Here is a 21,702-nt window from a genome sequence, read left to right on the forward strand (position 1 = left end):
GCTTTCTTGGGCTGCTTGTATGTAGGCTGTGAGCGGCGGGGGCCTGTAGCTTTCTTGGGCTGCTGGTATGTAGGCTGTGAGCGGCGGGGGCCTGTAGCTTTCTTGGGCTGCTTGTATATAAGCTGTGAGCGGCGGGGGCCTGTTGCTTTCTTGGGCTGCTTGTATATAGGCTGTGAGCGGCGGGGGCCTGTAGCTTTCTTGGGCTGCTTGTATATAAGTTGTGGGCGGGGGTCTGTAGCTTTCTTGGGCTGCTTGTATGTAGGCTGTGAGCAGCGGGGGCCTGTAGCTTTCTTGGGCTGCTTGTATATAAGCTGTGGGCGGCGGGGGCCTGTAGCTTTCTTGGGCTGCTTGTATATAAGCTGTGAGCGGCGGGGGCCTGTTGCTTTCTTGGGCTGCTTGTATATAGGCTGTGAGCGGCGGGGGCCTGTAGCTTTCTTGGGCTGCTTGTATATAAGTTGTGGGCGGGGGTCTGTAGCTTTCTTGGGCTGCTTGTATGTAGGCTGTGAGCAGCGGGGGCCTGTAGCTTTCTTGGGCTGCTTGTATATAAGCTGTGGGCGGCGGGGGCCTGTAGCTTTCTTGGGCTGCTTGTATATAAGCTGTGTGCGGGGGCCTGTAGCTTTCTTGGGCTGCTTGTATATAAGCTGTGAGCGGCGGGGGCCTGTAGCTTTCTTGGGCTGCTTGTATATAAGCTGTGAGCGGCGGGGGCCTGTAGCTTTCTTGGGCTGCTTGTATATAAGCTGTGGGCGGGGGCCTGTAGCTTTCTTGGGCTGCTTGTATATAAGCTGTGGGCGGCGGGGGCCTGTAGCTTTCTTGGGCTGCTTGTATGTAGGCTGTGAGCGGCGGGGGCCTGTAGCTTTCTTGGGCTGCTTGTATATAAGCTGTGAGCGGCGGGGGCCTGTAGCTTTCTTGGGCTGCTTGTATATAAGCTGTGGGCGGCGGGGGCCTGTAGCTTTCTTGGGCTGCTTGTATATAAGCTGTGGGCGGCGGGGGCCTGTAGCTTTCTTGGGCTGCTTGTATGTAGGCTGTGAGCGGCGGGGGCCTGTAGCTTTCTTGGGCTGCTTGTATATAGGCTGTGAGCGGCAGGGGCCTGTAGCTTTCTTGGGCTGCTTGTATATAGGCTGTGAGCGGCGGGGGCCTGTAGCTTTCTTGACCATAACAGAATAGTGACAGGGGAGGGAGACTCCATCATTTCCAGCCTGTATCTTCTAGTGATGGAAGGTTTAGGCCCGTGGTCAGTACGTCTGTGATTCACTGCACCAGTCTGTTCATTGTAATCTATATTTGTATGTGACCCCCTCGTGTACAGCACCATGGAATCAATAGGGTCCAATATTATAATAATAATAATAATACATAGGACTACAAACCCACAAAATGGCGTCTTACTCCTGCGAGCGACATGTTTTCACTGCCCGCCTCTCCCTGAACTTACTGACGCAGGTCTGGTGACGTAACCGGGAAACAGCGGTGTTGATAGAACGTTCCTAGTCACCAGGGTTCCCCCCTCTTTTCTGGTGACGTTGGCTCGGAAGTGAGCTGGCTGCTGCCTCCGTGGTGTGGCGGACCCGGAAGTGCGGCTGAGCCGGGAGATATGGCAGCGGCTGCCGGTTCTGGGGACGAGGAGAGGGACATGAAGCAGCTGCAGGCGGAGATGAGGGATCCGGGGAGCCCGCCGGGGAGGAGCGCAGGAGACAGTGAGTGCACAGGAGGAGGGCATGCTGAGACCTGTGGTGCACTCAGACACCTGAGGCTGCTCACTACTGTGTTCTGCACAGAGCATTTGTGGGGGTGGGGTTCTCCTACGTCTGGACTACAGATCCCAGCATGCTCTACAAGGCGCAGTAATGAGAGGGGTTGCTGGGACTTGTAGTGCTGGGGTCTCAGGCTGTGTATGGGGTTAGGTGATGGCAGAACATAGGGGTTGTCTGCAGATTGGGGGATGTTGGGGCAGTAGTTCAGCTGTCAGTGTATGGTCTGTAGCGTGATCCTTGTGTAGAAGAGATTTAAAGGGGCAGTCCGGACACTAGCCCTCTCCTGACTGGTGGCAGACACAGGTCTGAGGGTCGCTGTTGTGGGGGCCACAGTCATCTGACAGGAATATTATTATTATATATAGCGCCATTGATTCCATGGTGCTGTACATAAGGAGGGGTTACATACCAAATACAGATATCACTCAACAAACTAACAATGATAGACTGGTACAGAGGGAAGAGGACCCTGCCCTTGCGGGGATTACATTCTACAGGAAGGTGGGGGGGTTGCAGCAGGTCTGGTGGTGGTAAGGCAGTAGCTCTGCTGGTGGTGGTAAGGCAGTAGCTCCGCTGCTGGTGAGGCGCAGGTCTGGTGGTGGTAAGGCAGTAGCTCCGCTGCTGGTGAGGCGCAGGTCTGGTGGTGGTAAGGCAGTAGCTCCGCTGCTGGTAAGGCAGTAGCTCCACTGCTGGTGAGGCGCAGGTCTGGTGGTGGTAAGGCAGTAGCTCCGCTGCTGGTGAGGCGCAGGTCTGGTGGTGGTAAGGCAGTAGCTCCGCTGCTGGTGAAGCGCAGGTCTGGTGGTGGTGAGGTGGCAGCAAGGTCATGGCAGGCTGTAAGCTTTCGTGAAGAGGTGAGTTTTCAGGTTCCGCCTGAAGGATCTGAATGTGGTGGCTAATCGGACGTGTTGAGGCTGAATGTTGGGCGAGCCAGGCTGACCCTGCGGTGTATTGGGGTGCCCAAGCGGGCATGTTGGCATTGGAGAATAGCCTGGGGGAGTGGTGGCTTTCTGTCCCCTGGGGGAGAGCAGAGACCCTCCATACACATCAGATCATTGGTCACCCCAGAAAGGAGCGGATATGGGGGCTTTTATGAGTGCAGCAGCTGATACCAGGGAGTAATAGCTCGCATTCTAGTGCCTGTAGTGAAATAAGATCTGTACATCCTGGTGAGAGTAATGCATGTGGCATGGTTCCGTAGCATCTTGCCACCTTCCTCTGCCCCATTGCTGGTGACGTGGAGGACTGTGCGGCCGTGGAGCAGTGCGCAGGCTCCTCCGCTGTATGAATGCTGCTTGTGTTCTGCACTGAGCCCTACAGGGGCCAGAGCGCCCCCCCAGGACAGTGCACACATTGTGTCTGTACCCCAGTGTGACCAGCAGTACTTGTACCGGGTGTGAGGAGGGGCGCGGAGTCACTGCTCTTCGGGATGTCAGCACCCCAGAACAATGGGATCTTTAGATTTTGGCTCCAGACAGACTGGTGTCCTGATAACTGGTTGTGTATTAACCCCGTGTGTGTCATACCCTGAGACCACCACCTCCATTCATTATCTATCCCCCCTCCCCAGTACTGAACACTCCTATCAGAGTCCTTATATTGGTGCACGCTGAGAGTTGTAGATTCATAGTAGCTGGAGGGCCCCATGCAGACTATGGAGTGCGTAATCTGTGAGTATGACTGTTAGTGCATGCTGGGAGTTGTAGTTGGGGCGGCTAGTGGGCTTCTAACAGGCCGGTGGCTTCAGTCTCAGTGCTTTTCCATGGGGTTTGTCAGGGAGGACGTTCACCGCACCCGTCTGCCCTATGTCTCAGGCTTTCTCTTCTAGGGTTGAGGTGTGATTTCTTCCTCCCAGTTTCGTCTTGTCACCTTTCATATACTTGGGTGTATGTACTGGTGGCATCCTCCATCCAGACCAGTATAACCAGTGCAGCCACTGTCAGGTTGTATAATAGAGGGTAATTTCTTGCAGGGGTGAATCGTCGTCTGAAGTACCTCAGTTTGGCTGTGCTGGTTGTCCAGAACGCCTCCCTCATCCTCAGCATTCGCTATGCCCGCACCTTGCCCGGGGACCGCTTCTTCTCCACCACCGCTGTGGTCATGGCAGAGATTCTCAAGGGTATCACCTGCCTGCTGCTCATGCTGGCCCAGAAGAGAGGTAAGTGCTCATTCCTGAATAGTCATTGCAGTCTGCAGTCCCCCTGACAACTCTTCTTGTAACCAATTACTACACAGCTTTCATTGTTTTCTGTAGTATAGAAACAAAACTCATGGACGAGCTGTGAGCGGGATGAGACAAGAAGTGTTGTCTTGGGGACACGACACCGAAGTCTCTTAAACATGTGTGTGAATAGCGCCTTATCAGCTTCATTGCGTGTAATCAGACGTTACTACAACCCTCCTCGGATCTGCAGATCATATCTTGTGTCCAGCGTAAGAGCTGCTGCTCCAGCCTCTGTCTGTGGAGTGTTGCTGTTACTAGTGACGGCCCCTCATGTGATGGGCGCAGTGGTTGGCACAATGTGATGGGCGCAGTGGTTGGCACAATGTGATGGGTATCCAGCAGAGATGAGTGGACGCCATCAGTTGCTCTTGTCCAGTGTCCATCTCTCCGTCTGTCCGTGGGTGGATCATTGATGGGTGGGCGCACGTGGACAGTGGCGGCACACGGACGACTCTGCGCTGGGGACTTTATATGATTACAAGAGGCAGAGGACTTGGAGGAGACCCCATGTAGATGTGGACACATGCTGGCCTCTGTCCTTATCACAGCGGGGGTCTCTGCTTATCTGGGGGATCTCTGTATATTCATGTATAGTGGGGTCGTTCCCATAGACCCTCTGTCCTTTATCTCGTGTGTTTGCCATTGTGTGCAGGACGGCCTCTGGCTGAGATTTTCCCCACAACACATAGCTGCAGGCCAGACACATACTAATCCACTCAGACAAGTCTGTATGGGGGTGCAGGTAATTCTCTGGTGGGGGCTTATCTCCAGGGAGAACAAACAGATGGGGTGTAAACATGCCGACAACCCCCCCCCCCCAGATCATTGGTCAGAGGACTCTAATGTGTATGGGGTTGTTTGGAGGGGTTATCTATTCCTTGTATGAAGAGCTTTGTTCTTCCATTGTTCTTATAACTTTTTAATAAGTTATTCACAGCTTAGAAGCTCGCTGAGGGGAAACAACATCGGGATCTCCTCCTCCTGTGACGGGAGCAGAGTATTAAAGTGAGAGATGAGCAATTCGATTAGTGCTGCCTGGTTCTGTGCTCGCGTCTTCCCCCGACCTCCTGGACCCCCTATTCATTACATGTAAGAGGCGAATAAGACGCAGGACGTCTGGTGAATAAGTGAAGATCGGACCAGAGCAGTACAAATAGAATTTCTCATCTACAATTACAGGTTATCAGAGCACGTGAACTGGGGGTGGGCTCCGGCTCTCTGCATAGAATCGTTCCCCTTTACTGACAGCAAGCAGAGGTGTAAAGCAAAACCAAAGGACTGGCACAAAAGAACGTCATCATACAATGATTGGGCTTTCTTTATCAAAGACCGGCAAGATGGCTGCAGGTGATATGACGTGGCTGTAGAGGAGACTTACCGGGTGGGCCGCGGCTATGTATGTATGTACTTGGGCGTCACACAATATCCCGCCTGATATAATGGCTGCAGTGTCAGTGCTATGGGGATACATTAAACTAAAGTGCTTGTTGCCCCCCCGCAGGAGAGGCGGGTATAGACCTCTGTACCTGCCCGGTTTCCCGTTATGGGGCTGTGCGATCCGGTTACCATCTATAACATATGCTATGCTTGCAGGTAACGTGAAGGAGCTGGCGGCATATCTGTACGACGCCATCATCATTCAGTACATGGACACCCTGAAGCTGGCGGTGCCCTCCCTGATCTACACCTTACAGAATAACCTGCAGTATGTGGCCATATCTAATCTCCCAGCGGCCACTTTCCAGGTAAGATTACATCTCAGGGCCCAAACTCATCACTTCCCCTTTCACACAAACGCATGTTAATTTAAAGGGGACCTGTCATGTTGATAACCGTATCTGATCTGCCGGCCGGATGTTATAAGGTCTGAGGAGCTGAGACGATTAGTAAACATTTCTGTGGAGAAAGTTTCTGTAAAACTTGACTTTTATTCATTGAAATCCCTGGTATTTGTAGCACGAGTCCAGGGGGCGGCCCTGTCAGTGATTGATCCCTGTATGATTGCATGCAGAGATAGCTGTCAATCACTGATAGGACTGCCCACTGGACCCACACATACAAACACTAAGGATTTCAATGAATAAAACACATGTTACACTGGATCTTTTTCAACAACCCCATGTCGTTCTGCTCAGCTTCTCCTCCGTACCCTGCTGTCCACAGATCAGACACGTGTCCAACGTGACAGGTCCCTTTAATGGGCCACCGGATTTCAGCAGGTGCAGTCGGGTGTGCCCCTAAGCCCAGCACAATCAGGTGAGGCGTTCCTTATGTCTCTGGAGATGGAAAGGGTAACAATAGTCCACATTGTTTTGCACATTTAATCTCCTGGTGACGTGAATCACCTGTCAAAGCCACAAACTTCCTCCAGTCCCAGCTCCGCTAACCCCGAAACTCTGGCCATTTGCCACATCTGAATGCAGAGCTGATAACATTTCTGCTCCTCGTCCTCCTGCGGTCACATTTCTGCTCCTCCTGTCGGCTCCTCGTCCTCCTGCGGTCACATTTCTGCTCCTCCTGTCGGCTCCTCGTCCTCCTGCGGTCACATTTCTGCTCCTCCTGTCGGCTCCTTGTCCTCCTGCGGTCACATTTCTGCTCCTCCTGTCGGCTCCTCGTCCTCCTGCGGTCACATTTCTGCTCCTCCTGTCGGCTCCTCGTCCTCCTGCGGCCACATTTCTGCTCCTCCTGTCGGCTCCTCGTCCTCCTGCGGCCACATTTCTGCTCCTCCTGTCGGCTCCTCATCCTCCTGCGGCCACATTTCTGCTCCTCCTGTCGGCTCCTTGTCCTCCTGCACTCACATTTCTGCTCCTCCTGTCGGCTCCTCGTCCTCCTGCAGCCACATTTCTGCTCCTCCTGTCTGCTCCTCGTCCTCCTGCAGCCACATTTCTGCTCCTTCTGTCGGCTCCTCGTCCTCCTGCACTCACATTTCTGCTCCTCCTGTCTGCTCCTCGTCCTCCTGCGGTCACATTTCTGCTCCTCGTCCTCCTGCGGTCACATTTCTGCTCCTCGTCCTCCTGCACTCACATTTCTGCTCCTCCTGTCGGCTCCTCGTCCTCCTGCGGCCACATTTCTGCTCCTCCTGTCGGCTTCTCGTCCTCCTGCGGCCACATTTCTGCTCCTCCTGTCGGCTCCTTGTCCTCCTGCACTCACATTTCTGCTCCTTCTGTCGGCTCCTCGTCCTCCTGCAGCCACATTTCTGCTCCTCCTGTCGGCTCCTCGTCCTCCTGCACTCACATTTCTGCTCCTCCTGTCGGCTCCTCGTCCTCCTGCAGTCACATTTCTGCTCCTCGTCCTCCTGCACTCACATTTCTGCTCCTCCTGTCGGCTCCTCGTCCTCCTGCGGCCACATTTCTGCTCCTCCTGTCGGCTCCTCGTCCTCCTGCGGCCACATTTCTGCTCCTCCTGTCGGCTCCTCGTCCTCCTGCGGCCACATTTCTGCTCCTCCTGTCGGCTCCTTGTCCTCCTGCACTCACATTTCTGCTCCTCCTGTCGGCTCCTCGTCCTCCTGCAGCCACATTTCTGCTCCTTCTGTCGGCTCCTCGTCCTCCTGCACTCACATTTCTGCTCCTCCTGTCGGCTCCTCGTCCTCCTGCACTCACATTTCTGCTCCTCCTGTCGGCTCCTCGTCCTCCTGCGGTCACATTTCTGCTCCTCCTGTCGGCTCCTCGTCCTCCTGCGGTCACATTTCTGCTCCTCCTGTCGGCTCCTCGTCCTCCTGCGGTCACATTTCTGCTCCTTCTGTCGGCTCCTCGTCCTCCTGCACTCACATTTCTGCTCCTCCTGTCGGCTCCTCGTCCTCCTGCACTCACATTTCTGCTCCTCCTGTCGGCTCCTCGTCCTCCTGCGGTCACATTTCTGCTCCTCCTGTCGGCTCCTCGTCCTCCTGCGGTCACATTTCTGCTCCTTCTGTCGGCTCCTCGTCCTCCTGCACTCACATTTCTGTTCCTCCTGTCGGCTCCTCGTCCTCCTTCACTCACATTTCGGCTCCTCGTCCTCCTTCACTCACATTTCTGCTCCTTGTCCTCCTGCGGTCACATTTCTGCTCCTCGTCCTCCTGCGGTCACATTTCTGCTCCTCGTCCTCCTGCGGTCACATTTCTGCTCCTCGTCATCCTGCGGTCACATTTCTGCTCCTCCTGTCGGCTCCTCGTCCTCCTGCACTCACATTTCTGCTCCTCCTGTCGGCTCCTCGTTCTCCTGCAGCCACATTTCTGCTCCTTCTGTTGGCTCCTCGTTCTCCTGCAGCCACATTTCTGCTCCTCGTCCTCCTGCGGTCACATTTCTGCTCCTCCTGTCGGCTCCTCGTCCTCCTGCGGTCACATTTCTGCTCCTCCTGTCGGCTCCTCGTCCTCCTGCACTCACATTTCTGCTCCTCCTGTCGGCTCCTCGTCCTCCTGCACTCACATTTCTGCTCCTCCTGTCGGCTCCTCGTTCTCCTGCAGCCACATTTCTGCTCCTCCTGTCGGCTCCTCGTCCTCCTGCGGTCACATTTCTGCTCCTCCTGTCGGCTCCTCGTCCTCCTGCGGTCACATTTCTGCTCCTCCTGTCGGTTCCTCGTCCTCCTGCACTCACATTTTTGCTCCTTCTGTCGGCTCCTCGTCCTCCTGCACTCACATTTCTGCTCCTCCTGTCGGCTCTTCGTCCTCCTGCACTCACATTTCTGCTCCTCCTGTCGGCTCCTCGTTCTCCTGCAGCCACATTTCTGCTCCTCCTGTCGGCTCCTCGTCCTCCTGCGGTCACATTTCTGCTCCTCCTGTCGGCTCCACGTTCTCCTGCGGTCACATTTCTGCTCCTCCTGTCGGCTCCTCGTCCTCCTGCACTCACATTTCTGCTCCTCTTGCACTCACATTTCTGCTCCTCCTGCACTCACATTTCTGCTCCTCCTGCACTCACATTTCTGCTCCTCCTGCACTCACATTTCTGCTCCTCCTGCACTCACATTTCTGCTCCTCCTGCACTCACATTTCTGCTCCTCGTCCTCCTGCAGCCACATTTCTGCTCCTTCTGTCGGCTCCTCGTCCTCCTGCACTCACATTTCTGCTCCTCCTGTCGGCTCCTCGTCCTCCTGCAGTCACATTTCTGCTCCTTCTGTCGGCTCCTCGTCCTCCTTCACTCACATTTCTGCTCCTCGTCCTCCTGCGGTCACATTTCTGCTCCTCCTGTCTGCTCCTCGTCCTCCTGCGGTCACATTTCTGCTCCTCCTGTCGGCTCCTCGTCCTCCTGCGGTCACGTTTCTGCTCCTCGTCCTCCTGCGGTCACATTTCTGCTCCTCCTGCGGTCACATTTCTGCTCCTCGTCCTCCTGCGGTCACATTTCTGCTCCTCGTCCTCCTGCGGTCACATTTCTGCTCCTCGTCCTCCTGCGGTCACATTTCTGCTCCTCCTGTCGGCTCCTCGTCCTCCTGCACTCACATTTCTGCTCCTCCTGTCGGCTCCTCGTCCTCCTGCAGCCACATTTCTGCTCCTCCTGCGCTCACATTTCTGCTCCTTCTGTCTGCTCCTCGTCCTCCTGCGGTCACATTTCTGCTCCTCCTGTCTGCTCCTCGTCCTCCTGCGGTCACATTTCTGCTCCTCCTGTCTGCTCCTCGTCCTCCTGCGGTCACATTTCTGCTCCTCCTGTCGGCTCCTCGTCCTCCTGCGGTCACGTTTCTGCTCCTCGTCCTCCTGCGGTCACATTTCTGCTCCTCCTGCGGTCACATTTCTGCTCCTCGTCCTCCTGCGGTCACATTTCTGCTCCTCGTCCTCCTGCGGTCACATTTCTGCTCCTCCTGTCGGCTCCTCGTCCTCCTGCACTCACATTTCTGCTCCTCCTGTCGGCTCCTCGTCCTCCTGCAGCCACATTTCTGCTCCTCCTGCGCTCACATTTCTGCTCCTTCTGTCTGCTCCTCGTCCTCCTGCGGTCACATTTCTGCTCCTCCTGTCTGCTCCTCGTCCTCCTGCGGTCACATTTCTGCTCCTCCTGTCGGCTCCTCGTCCTCCTGCGGTCACATTTCTGCTCCTCCTGTCGGCTCCTCGTCCTCCTGCAGCCACATTTCTGCTCCTCCTGTCGGCTCCTCGTCCTCCTGCAGCCACATTTCTGCTCCTCGTCCTCCTGCGGTCACATTTCTGCTCCTCCTGTCGGCTCCTCGTCCTCCTGCGGTCACATTTCTGCTCCTCCTGTCGGCTCCTCGTCCTCCTGCGGTCACATTTCTGCTCCTCCTGTCTGCTCCTCGTCCTCCTGCACTCACATTTCTGCTCCTCCTGTCTGCTCCTCGTCCTCCTGCGCTCACATTTCTGCTCCTTCTGTCTGCTCCTCGTCCTCCTGCGGTCACATTTCTGCTCCTCCTGTCTGCTCCTCGTCCTCCTGCGGTCACATTTCTGCTCCTCCTGTCTGCTCCTCGTCCTCCTGCACTCACATTTCTGCTCCTCCTGTCGGCTCCTCGTCCTCCTGCACTCACATTTCTGCTCCTCCTGTCGGCTCCTCGTCCTCCTGCAGCCACATTTCTGCTCCTCCTGTCGGCTCCTCGTCCTCCTGCAGCCACATTTCTGCTCCTCGTCCTCCTGCGGTCACATTTCTGCTCCTCCTGTCGGCTCCTCGTCCTCCTGCGGTCACATTTCTGCTCCTCCTGTCGGCTCCTCGTCCTCCTGCGGTCACATTTCTGCTCCTCCTGTCGGCTCCTCGTCCTCCTGCGGTCACATTTCTGCTCCTCCTGTCGGCTCCTCGTCCTCCTGCGGTCACATTTCTGCTCCTCCTGCGCTCACATTTCTGCTCCTTCTGTCTGCTCCTCGTCCTCCTGCGGTCACATTTCTGCTCCTCCTGTCTGCTCCTCGTCCTCCTGCGGTCACATTTCTGCTCCTTCTGTCTGCTCCTCGTCCTCCTGCGGTCACATTTCTGCTCCTCCTGTCTGCTCCTCGTCCTCCTGCGGTCACATTTCTGCTCCTCCTGTCTGCTCCTCATCCTCCTGCACTCACATTTCTGCTCCTCCTGTCTGCTCCTCATCCTCCTGCACTCACATTTCTGCTCCTCCTGTCTGCTCCTCGTCCTCCTGCACTCACATTTCTGCTCCTCCTGTCTGCTCCTCGTCCTCCTGCACTCACATTTCTGCTCCTCCTGTCTGCTCCTCGTCCTCCTGCACTCACATTTCTGCTCCTCCTGTCTGCTCCTCGTCCTCCTGCACTCACATTTCTGCTCCTTCTGTCGGTCCCGTTTTCCTGCAGTCACATTTCTTCTTCTCTCGTGCTTCAGGTCACGTATCAGCTGAAGATCCTGACCACCGCCCTGTTCTCCGTGCTGCTTCTGAGGAAGAGCCTGTCTAGGCTGCAGTGGGGCTCCCTCATCATCCTCTTCATCGGAGTTGCCATCGTACAGTCTGAGCAGTCTGGTGGGAAGGAAAGCGTGGCAGTGAGCGGTCAGAACTACATCGTGGGCCTGATCGCGGTGGCGGTGTCCTGTCTGTCCTCAGGTTTCGCAGGCGTGTACTTTGAGCGCATCCTTAAGGGCAGCTCTGCTTCTGTGTGGTTGCGCAACGTTCAGCTTGGCATTTTCGGTACAGCATTGGGACTCCTGGCCATGTGGCAGCAAGATGGAGTGGCAATGGCCGAACGTGGCTTCTTTTACGGCTACACTCCCCTGGTGTGGTGCGTCATCTTCAATCAGGCCTTCGGTGGCCTTCTCGTGGCCGTGGTGGTGAAATACGCAGACAACATCTTGAAAGGCTTTGCCACGTCGCTGTCCATCGTGGTGTCCACAGCCGTTTCGGTCCACCTCTTTGGATTCCACGTGGACCTGCCCTTTGCTCTGGGTGCTGGACTGGTCATAGGTGCTGTGTACTTGTACAGCCTCCCGCGGACACCTGAGCCCGTCCTGTCCATCAGCAGCCAGACGCCATTACACAAGGAGCCCTTCTTGCCAAAGTCAGTGCTCACCAACTGAAGGGATTGTTCACCACTTCTCGCCCTGACGTTGGGGGTAGATGGGGAGCGGTCTTGGGGCTGTCACCTCGGAGCGGTCACCTTGGGGAGGTCCTGTCCGGCCTCCCTGAGTAGTGAGATCACAGTATTTCACTTCCATCTTTATTTTATTTTTCTAATGATAAGCCCTTCTGCCCCCTGCTGGTATTAACCCGGGCTCAGGACAGTGACCCTGATGTGCCCGCACTACAGCCGTCTTTGGCAGCCCTAACTTATATACAGTGTGAACACTACCGTATACCTCCGTACAGAGGGCGCGTGTGTATGAAGTGTGAATGTAGATAATCCGTGTCTGGTCCACGTTGCTACACGTTCCTTATGGTCTCCTCTCCATCATCTGTGTTCTGTCCACTAAGCCGTGCACGTCCCCTGACATGTAGGAAACCTTCCCTGGTGGATTTCTGTGCAGAAAATCACTGCATTGTGGATCACCCACTCGCTGCGTAAAAAGTCTGCAATGCAACCAAAACAGTCATCCACTACAGAAAAACCACAGCAAATCATTTCCATGAAGAGGATTATACAGACATAGCTGCCTTCTTCCAGAAACAGGGCGACCATTGTCCATGTGTTTCTAGAATTGCAGCTCGGCTCCATTGGAGTGAATGAGGTTGAGCTGTAATACCTGACATGACCTGTGGACCAGGGTGGCGCTGGTTTTGGGAAGACTGCAACAATATGTTTTCACTTTTGGAAATACCTTTCTCCCTTTCCAGTAACTCTCACCAGGTGGATGGTCTGAGGTCTCAGAGGTGGTCCTAACCACTGGCAGCTATCACAGCTCCAGATAGGGGGATGCCACCTTGCTTTCTGTATATATGAAGGTGCTGAGATGGGGTGATGCAGTGGGTGGTCTCTCTCCTCCAAGTCTCGCCCACTTCTGATGGTATATGGGGACCCCGCAGAAACAGGTATTGTGGTGGGTGGGGACATCTACGATCTGACTAATCCTGGCCTGACCGGGGTGACGTCTTATTGTATCACTTGTAAATAGATATTTTTTATGCTGAAGGAAAATGAATTAAATGAAAGTGCACAAATCATGAGACAAGGAAAGGCATCTCTAAAATACCCAGGAAAAGTGGAAACACAGCGCCCCTCTCATCCATAGGCTGTGTCTGGTATTGCAGCTCAGTCTTATTCTCTGGAGCTGCTCTATTCCTGTGACTGAGGATAAGTGGCTGTCAGTATTGCACTGCTCCTGGGTCTGCCACCTGTAGTAGGTGGTCTCTGTGCCCACTGGGTTAACCCTTTACAAGGCAGCTCGTAGTCTGTCTAGTGGTCTCTGCACATCATGTCTTTTTATCTGATGTGGGAGTATTTAGTAGAACTTTTGATATTGGGGCGCTGTTACAGGGATTGTTATAATGGTGGGTGGGGGGCTCTGACTGGTGCCACTTGTGGGAATGACTGGGGTTTTTCTCTAGTTTGTGTTTTGCCCTTTGCTACCTTCATTAACCCCGCACATAACGTGACGAGCATCCCCCCCTATGTAACCCTCCTGCTGTCCCCGGTGTTACGGCTTCTTCTGCATGTCCCGTCATTATTGTTTCTTCCTTGCACTAAACATTAATTGTTCTACTGTAAAATAAAATCCTTTCTTTTTATTCTTTATTGTCTGCGCTCATTAATACTGACCCCGCTGACTAACGAGACTAGTAACCTCTGATGTACACTGTCGCCCTATGGGGGGTGAATGGTGGCCGCCGGTACCTCTGTGCGGAGCTCCGGTCCTCTCCATCAGGATCCATCCCTGAATAGAACACCAGATGCACAGATCATTCAGACAACACCCAAAACTACTCTCCATAGGGGCAGTAATGGAAGAGTTAATGCGCTCAGAAAGGAAATCCTACAGGGATGTCCTCCTCTGCTGGGGATCTGGGCAGCTTTCACGCTAGGGGGTATCCACTTCTGATGGGGGCAAAAGGGCACTTTTAGCTTTTGATGAGGCACATTGAAAAAGGTCATCACTTGTCTGGTGTCTTCTTATAAGATGTTTATGGGGTGAGCGCCAGGAAAATGCCAACTAGGTGTCATTCAGAAGGAACAGGGTCAAAATAAAATGGGGGTCAATGATTTCAGCAGGTATAAAATAATACCTCGGCCATGGCAGGACACGGCGTCACAGCGCATCGATGTCAGCTCTGTACTGAAGCACAAAGTACTTGTCATGCTGCTTAAAGGGGGTTGTTCCACAGGTCGGGATAATGCGAGGACCCCCACAATTCTGAGAGCGAAGCTCTGGAGATCAGCAGCTGACCCCACCAGCAGTCCCAGTGACAGTGAGTGATGGCACGTACGTGGGACCATTGCTCCACAGGGTGCTCCAGAGCATCGCTCTCTGGATCAGTGCTGCTCTCTGGCGTTCAGCAAGTGATCACCTCATCTACACTTGTCAGGTGATGACTGGCATTTAAGGTTCAGCCCCTTTAACAGGTTATGTGACTTTTTTTTTATTGCCTCAAAGCAGGGGGTGCACAACTTGTCTCCCCCTCTCCCTGGTTATTGTCCTGGGGAAGGAGACGCAGCACCGCCGATATTTTCTGAAGCTGTGTTGTGTATGTCTCCCCCATGTTATTATGGGGGCCTCCTTTAGAGGAGCATTCCTAATTCAGATCCACAGGATCTGCTTGGCTTTATACATCGGGGTGCCACCTATGGGACCCTCACACTCAGGGATTACATAGTTTATAAGGCCGAAAAAAGACAAGCATCCATCCAGTTCAGCCTATTTCTTATGCACTGCAGCTATTCCGCAGCGTTGATCCAGGGGAAGGCAAAAAAAAAACATGCTGTATAGGCCAATTTACATCATTGAGGAAAAATTCACTTCCCGACACCAATCTGGCAGTCAGATTAAATCCCTGGGATGATTTTAGTCAAAGTGAAGCCCTGGGCTAACAGACCCCCGTCACATTACATTTATTGTATACGTATATACAGCACACACAAATATGAATACATGTGTGTGATATTTATGTTTGTATATACATGTGTGTGTGCAGTATGTATATACACATATGAATGTACAAATACAACATACACATCTATATACACATAGCACACGGATATATATATTTTTTATACAAATGTTTCCCGATCTATAAACTACAATAGGGGAAGCCCAGATGTGCTGAGCCGAGACCCCCCCCCCCATCCTCCTGCTACGTAGGGTCCGTCCCGAGAGCAGAACCCCCTCCTACACCATATATATAGGAACAGCTCAGCTATACTGCATCTAAATAAACAAACGACATTTTTCTGTATACAGCTCCTATGTAGTTATGCGTTTCTATGGATACAGACTACAAACAACCCCAGTGTAGTCAGATCCTGTTACTTCCCTATAGATGCAGAGGAGTAAGGACGCTTTCACATTGCTCGGTGGCCCTGTCGGGGGTTACGTCCGAACCCCCTGCAATACCAAGTCTACTACGTCTGAATGTCCTCCTCCAGTAGGTGTACATGCAAAAAAATGATGCACGGCAGAGGTCATGCTCGCTCTGTCAGCACCATTATAGTCTATGGCCCTGTGCAGCATACGTCAAAATCCCGTTTTGCGGGAGAGGGGGGCGTTTAGGTGCAAGCCCCGACGGGACCAATGAATGTGAGGGTAAGTGCAATGTGAAAGCGCCCTAAGATGTGATGCCAGGATCTGATTACAGAGGGTTTGTCTCTAGTCTGTAGCCATAGCAACGCATAGTTCAGCACAGTAGCTGCATACAAAGCTTTTTTTTTTTTTTTTTAAGATGTATTGGAGCCACAAACAACAGGTTACAAAAGCAGATGCATGTTTTAAGGCCACGGACACGATCGCAGGCACACACCACGTACTCACTGTGTCCACATCACTGGCAGGAGAAGCCAGGAGCCCGTCTCCTCAGGGAGGACATGGACCAAATCCACCAGCTTCCGTCCCGGCAGCAGTATACGGGCACTGGCACATGGCGGTATAGTCACAGGTTTCTCATGGAAATTATGCACGCCGTCATCACCACCATTTTCTCTGCTCTCTACATCTGCTAGTCCGTCATTACAAACTGACTGTGTGCTATACCTGCAGTGAAAAGAATGGTGGCACAAACATAGCAGCATATGGCGGCACAGGACATTTTTTTCATACACAATGCCCCTAGTATTGACTCCTATAAATGTACACACTTCTTTCTACTTTGTCCAGGATTAAGGAAGAACATGGCTGCTTTTTTCACATCTGTCCACAGGTTGGATGTGGTGTTACCGCTCAGCACCTACTCACTTCAATAGAACTGACTGGCAATGAATTACACAACCCCTGGACAGATTTCTGGCAGACATGATTTTTATTTTAATTCCTGTACTGTCCCTTTAAAAGAGTTGTAAACAGAAAAAGTGCTGAGGGGCCCATACAGATGGTGCAGGCGGAGTACAGTGTCTGTGGTGCCTTGATCAATCTTTTCTTATGTGTTTAAAGGGGTTCTCCAGCCTTAAGATAGTGACCACCTATCCTTAGATCAGATTGGTGGGGGTCCAACACCCGACAACCCCACTGATTAGATGTTATCAGCTCCATGGTCAGCCAGATGTACACTGAGCACAGAGCAGCTCCATGCACCACACAGTGGCTGTTTCCGGTACTGCAGCTCCACTCCTATTAAAGTGAATGTGATCTGAGCTGCAGTACCGAGAACAGCCACTACGCTGTGTATGGCGCTGCACTGTTTGGATCCATGCACTATTTGGACCGGCAAACAGCGGATCTGCGAGAGTGCCGGGTCTGCGATCCCCACTGCTCTGATCTAAGGACAGGTCATCACTAGCTTATGTCTGGAAAACCCCTTAAATCATAACACACATATTCATGGGAACTAACTGAATATTTGCACTGCCATAATGAGTGCTCTGCAGCTGACGCAAAACTACAACTCCTAGCATCCCTCCCAGGCATCCTGCAATAGGCCATGTCTGCTGGAAGATATAGTTTTGCAGCAGGTTGGAGGCCCGTGCACTACAATGTCAGTGCCGTAACTATAAGCTTCGGGGCCCCGGGGCAAAACTTCATAGTGGGGCCCCTCAACATTTCAATCACTAGAGGTTGTGCGGAACGTGGTGAAGCTGCTGCGCATTGCTGTATACAGCACACCGGCTTCACCACGCTCCGCAAGACCTTGAGGCTATGTGGCCACGATGCAGAAATGAAGCAGAAAATGTCTGCAGCATTTCTGCATCTCCCTGGCAGAAAAAACGCATGCAGATTGTACATGCGTTTTTCCTGCCAAATACATGCGGATTTGAAGCGTTATTCACATGCGTTTCCGCGTGCGGATTGACAAGCGCTTTCCAGGCGATTTTAGCATCACTTGGAAAGTGCTTGACAACTAGGTCACACTATATAAATCCATGCAACCGGCATGGATTTATATAGTGTGACCGTAAAAGAATGGTAAAAAATAAAGCTATACTTACCCCTGATCCCCCGCCGCGTGAGCTGTCGCGCTCCATCCTGGTTCCTTCCTGGCTTGCCGGCATCTCGCGAGACAGCCTGCGGTCACATGACCGCGACGTCATCTCAGGTCCTGGAAGGTAAGCACTGCAGGGGCCGCCGGACAGGTGAATATAAACTTTATTTGTTATTTTATTCTTTTTTTCACAGGTACAATGGTGCCCAGGTCTGGATGAGAGTCTTCTCTTCTCCAGACCTGGGTACCATCCGCACATTGAGACGCATAAAATCCGCTTGTACAAATGTACAGACACGGATTCTATGCGTCTCAATGCAAGTCAATGGCGGCGCTTCCGCAAAATTAATGAACATGCTGCGGATTTATGAGCGCTGCAGAAACGCTGCGGAAAAATCCGCAGCATGTGCATTGACATTGCAGAATGCCATTGGGGACTATGGGGGGCGGATTACCATGCGTTTTTGATGCGTTTCCGCTGCGGAAATTCCGCAGCATAAATGCATGAAAAACGCATCGTGTGCACACAGCCTAATAGATTTTGCGGTTTATGATGCAAGTTTTAGAAGTTAAATATTCAGTGAATATGTTTGGAAAATGAATAAGGTGAATAATTCCAAATATTGCACAATTTTCAAATAACTGTATATGTTTATTAAGTAGCAGCCGGGCTTCTCACAGTTTGTGTCTGCTGAGCCTGTCTCCTCTCAATGATGCTGAGAGTCTGTTACAGTCAGTGTGCACTGTGCCTTACCAACTCTCTGTGATCTCCAGACTAACATAATGTTACACATCTTGTGCTATGAGACTCTCCAGGCCAGTGCAGGTTTCCATTCATTGACAGCTGGCAGAGCTCCTGGAAATTATTGAAATGATAGTCTCTCCTGTCCTCCGGGTGACATTGTCTGACAGGAATATAGGAGCTGGGTATTTTATGAGAAATTAAAGTATTAAAATACTATTTTTTTCCATCAGTTTGGGGCCCCTTGGGTGGTTGGGGCCCCAGGGCAGTGCCCCGGCTGCCCCGGTTGTAGTTACGGCCCTGTACAATGTCTGTGACATAGCGCCCCCATCTGGATCAGTAATGGCCTCTGCCCAGCAGCAGGGGGGTATGGGAGGAAGGAGCAGCTGATAACAGCACAGAGGCTCAATGCCACACCGCCCCCTGCTGCCCTCACCCTGTAATCGCCTCATAATGACGGAACGAACAGTACGTGGCGGCACGTCCTGCAGTGTATAGGGCGGGACAGTCATATACTGTACAGTGTAATGTGTATATAGACATGTAAAGATATGTATATATACACGATATACTGTATATACACACACATTATACGAGGGTCAGTCAATAAGTAATGCCTCCTATTTTTTTCTCCTTAAATAAGGTAGTTATGTTAAATATTCGAATTTGGCACAATTTCTCAAACCTTCTTCTCCAATCCACAGTAATTGCAACTTCCTGCACCAACAGGTGGCAGGACTGTATCCGTTTGCAAAATGGCTGACATCGATGTTCGTCTTAGACAACGTTCTGTGATTGAATTCTTGCAGAAGGTGAAACACCCATTCAAATTCATGAGAGACTGAAAAATGTGTACAGTGACGCAACAGTGGATGTTAGACGATGGGTTCGTCGCTGTAACACAGCTGAAGGGCCATCACCGTTGGCTGACAAAATGCGGAGTGGCAGGCCAGTAACCGCAGTGACTCCAAGCAACATTCAGCGAGTCGATGACATCATTGGTGGTGACCGCCGGGTGACTGCAGATGAAGTGTGTGCCATTATCTGCCTCAGTAAAGCAGTGTGATGACAATTATTGGACAACTGGGATACAGAAAAGTTTGTGCACGGTGGGTCCCAAGAATGCTTTCTACCATGCTGGAATACATGCCCTTGTTAAACGGTGGACCAAGACTGTGGAAATGGATGGAGATTATATTCAAAAGTGACAAATTACTCGTTAATGTTGTGGTTTTCAACCTATGTAATTGTATTTGAATTTCTTGCCAATTAAAAGGAGAAAAAAAATAGGAGGCATTACTTATTGACTGACCCTCGTATAAAAACACAGGTAAATATATGTATATATATATATACACACACACACATTATATATACACATACACTACACGCTATACACTATATATACACACATTGTATAAACACAGAGGTAAATATATGTATATACAGACTATACAATGCATCACTACTGGGACATTCATATATTGTAATGTGTATGTAGACACACATGTAAAGATATGTATATACACACATATAAGCATACACAATTACACGTGTATATACACACACACACACACACACACACAAAGCTTTGAAAAAGTATTCATATCCCGTAAACTTTTCCACATTTTTTCACATTACACTTCAAAAATACTTGCTAAATTTGTGGTTGTAAAGGAAATGATAGATGGTTTTCTAATTATTTTAAAAATACAAATCTGAAAATTGTGACGTGCCTTTGTATTCTGCCCCCTGAGTCAATACTTTGTAGAACCATCTTTTGCTGCAATTTAGGTCTGGACTGTGTTCACACACATGAATATGCTCTGATCTAAACCATCCATTGTAGCTCTGGCAGGATGTTTAGGGTCGTTGTCCTGCCGGAAGGTGAACCTACTTCCCAGTCTCAAGTTTTTTACTGTCTCTAACAGATTTTCCTCCAGGATTGCCCTGTATTTCGCGCCATCCATCTTCCCATCAACTCTGACCAGCTTTCCTGTCCCTGCTGAAGAAAAGCCTCCCTACAGCAGGATGCCATCATGTGTGACAGTGGGGATGTTGTTTTCATGGTGATGTACAATGTTAGTTTTCCACCACACATAGCGTTTTCTATTTATTCCAAAATATTCTCCTTTGGTCTCATCTGACCAGAGCACCTTCTTTCACCTGCTTGCTCTGGCCCTTACATGCTGTTGGGCAGAGACCATTACTGATCCAGATGGGATGTCTTATGTCACACAGACATTAAGTATGACATATATTATATATATATATATATATATACACACACACACACACGTACACACACATACATTATATATATATATATATTATACACACACGTACACATATATATATATATATACACATACACACACACACATACATATATATATATATACACATGCACACAATTCTCTGAGGCCGCAGCCACCACTAGAGGGAGCTCTGGAGCTTGCTCTATACTGAGCTAATATTGAGTTTGATGTCCACCAGTATACAGTTAGCTCCCTCTAGTGGTGGCTGCATTGTATATGTGCTGCCATGGACTTGCATACACCAACTTGTTTGCTGTATTGGAGGAATTGGTACCCGGTGCATGTCATTGACTAATCTAAAATAAAACATTTTTTGTTTCAGGATTGTTTGCAAGCAAAAAGGCTCATGACCAGGAGAGGGCGCTGTGGATTCTGCTGTATAAAGATAACTGGACTTACCTCGCTATGATGGTACTTACACATGGACTGTTACCAAGCTGTATACACTCCGGAGAATGGAGGACATCAGGGAGGAGACAACCAAAGCCTGCAGATGAGATGCTGCACTGCCCCCATGTTCCATAGCTTGGACTGCACCTACTATACGATCAGAGGTTCAGACCCTAAGTGTGAACCTGGCCTTAGAGCAGCCTCAGGTTGCCTGCCAACTGCTAGTCATCTTGTCTGAGGGGCCCGGGTCACTGGATCACAAGGTGCTCTCGGCTGTACAGCACAGTGCCTCTCCATGCTGCACAGACTTGATCCAGTAAGCTGAAGAGATCACATGGTCTTGGGCTATAAAACAAGAGATGAGATTGTAATGTGTGATGTGTGTAGGGGGCGCTCTAACGCTATGTAACGGCTTTGCAATAATAAGGCCCCAAGATGCGGAGGATTATCGTGGGGTAAATGTAACGCTTCTAATAAATAACTCGTCTTTATCCCACAGATTCTCATCCATTTCTGGTCGGCAGAGGGTTATTCCACCAGGCACCAGTGGGTGCAGGATGTGTAATGTGTCATTCCCAAGCTCACCACCAGAGGGCGGTGTGAAACAAGGCTGAGCACAGAGATAGTGATGATGGGTCTCCCAGACCTCTGTACACTGGGGGGATTACTCCAGTCTACTTCTGGGGGGGGGGTCATCCATCAAGACTCGGCACAGTAATGAAATTACAGAGACTCCGGACCACCATCATACTTCAAAAATGTGTCACACGATGATGGAGGAGAGATAACTCCCACCATCCGCTATGTCATCTATATACTCACTGAGGCTTTTCGGGGTTCTTGCCTTCCATCCATAGGACACCGGTTGGCAGAATGAGAGGCCTTTGACGC

The 21,702-nt window shown here is 51.4% G+C and overlaps 1 protein-coding gene across 2 annotated transcripts; it reads left to right on the forward strand.

The window, feature by feature from the left end:
• The first annotated feature begins 1,446 nt into the window (after window positions 1-1,446).
• Window positions 1,447-21,260, forward strand: SLC35A2 (solute carrier family 35 member A2). Of its 2 annotated transcripts, XM_073640344.1 has the most exons (6): window positions 1,447-1,694; window positions 3,721-3,906; window positions 5,566-5,717; window positions 11,196-11,863; window positions 20,035-20,184; window positions 20,744-21,260. In XM_073640344.1, exons 1-5 carry the CDS (start codon window positions 1,592-1,594, stop codon window positions 20,174-20,176), a joined length of 1,251 nt encoding a protein of 416 aa, XP_073496445.1. In that variant the 5' UTR covers window positions 1,447-1,591; the 3' UTR covers window positions 20,177-20,184; window positions 20,744-21,260. The 2 variants fall into 2 exon arrangements, with proteins under 2 accessions (XP_073496445.1, XP_073496446.1); XM_073640345.1 differs by lacking the exon at window positions 20,035-20,184 and having other exon boundaries at window positions 1,448-1,694; window positions 20,744-21,259.
• The last annotated feature ends 442 nt before the right edge of the window (window positions 21,261-21,702 follow it).

Source organism: Phyllobates terribilis, unplaced genomic scaffold (genome assembly GCF_046119375.1).
Source record: "Phyllobates terribilis strain yellow unplaced genomic scaffold, ASM4611937v1 Scaffold_7__3_contigs__length_470593459, whole genome shotgun sequence".
Lineage (NCBI taxonomy): Eukaryota > Metazoa > Chordata > Amphibia > Anura > Dendrobatidae > Phyllobates > Phyllobates terribilis.

Coding starts and splice junctions, on each gene's coding strand:
- SLC35A2 (XM_073640344.1), top strand. CDS start 1,592: ATGGCAGCGGCTGCCGGTTCTGGGGACGAGGAGAGGGACATGAAGCAG. Junction 3,907..5,565: donor CATGCTGGCCCAGAAGAGAG/GTAAGTGCTCAT, acceptor CTATGCTTGCAG/GTAACGTGAAGGAGCTGGCG. Junction 5,718..11,195: donor TCCCAGCGGCCACTTTCCAG/GTAAGATTACAT, acceptor CTCGTGCTTCAG/GTCACGTATCAGCTGAAGAT.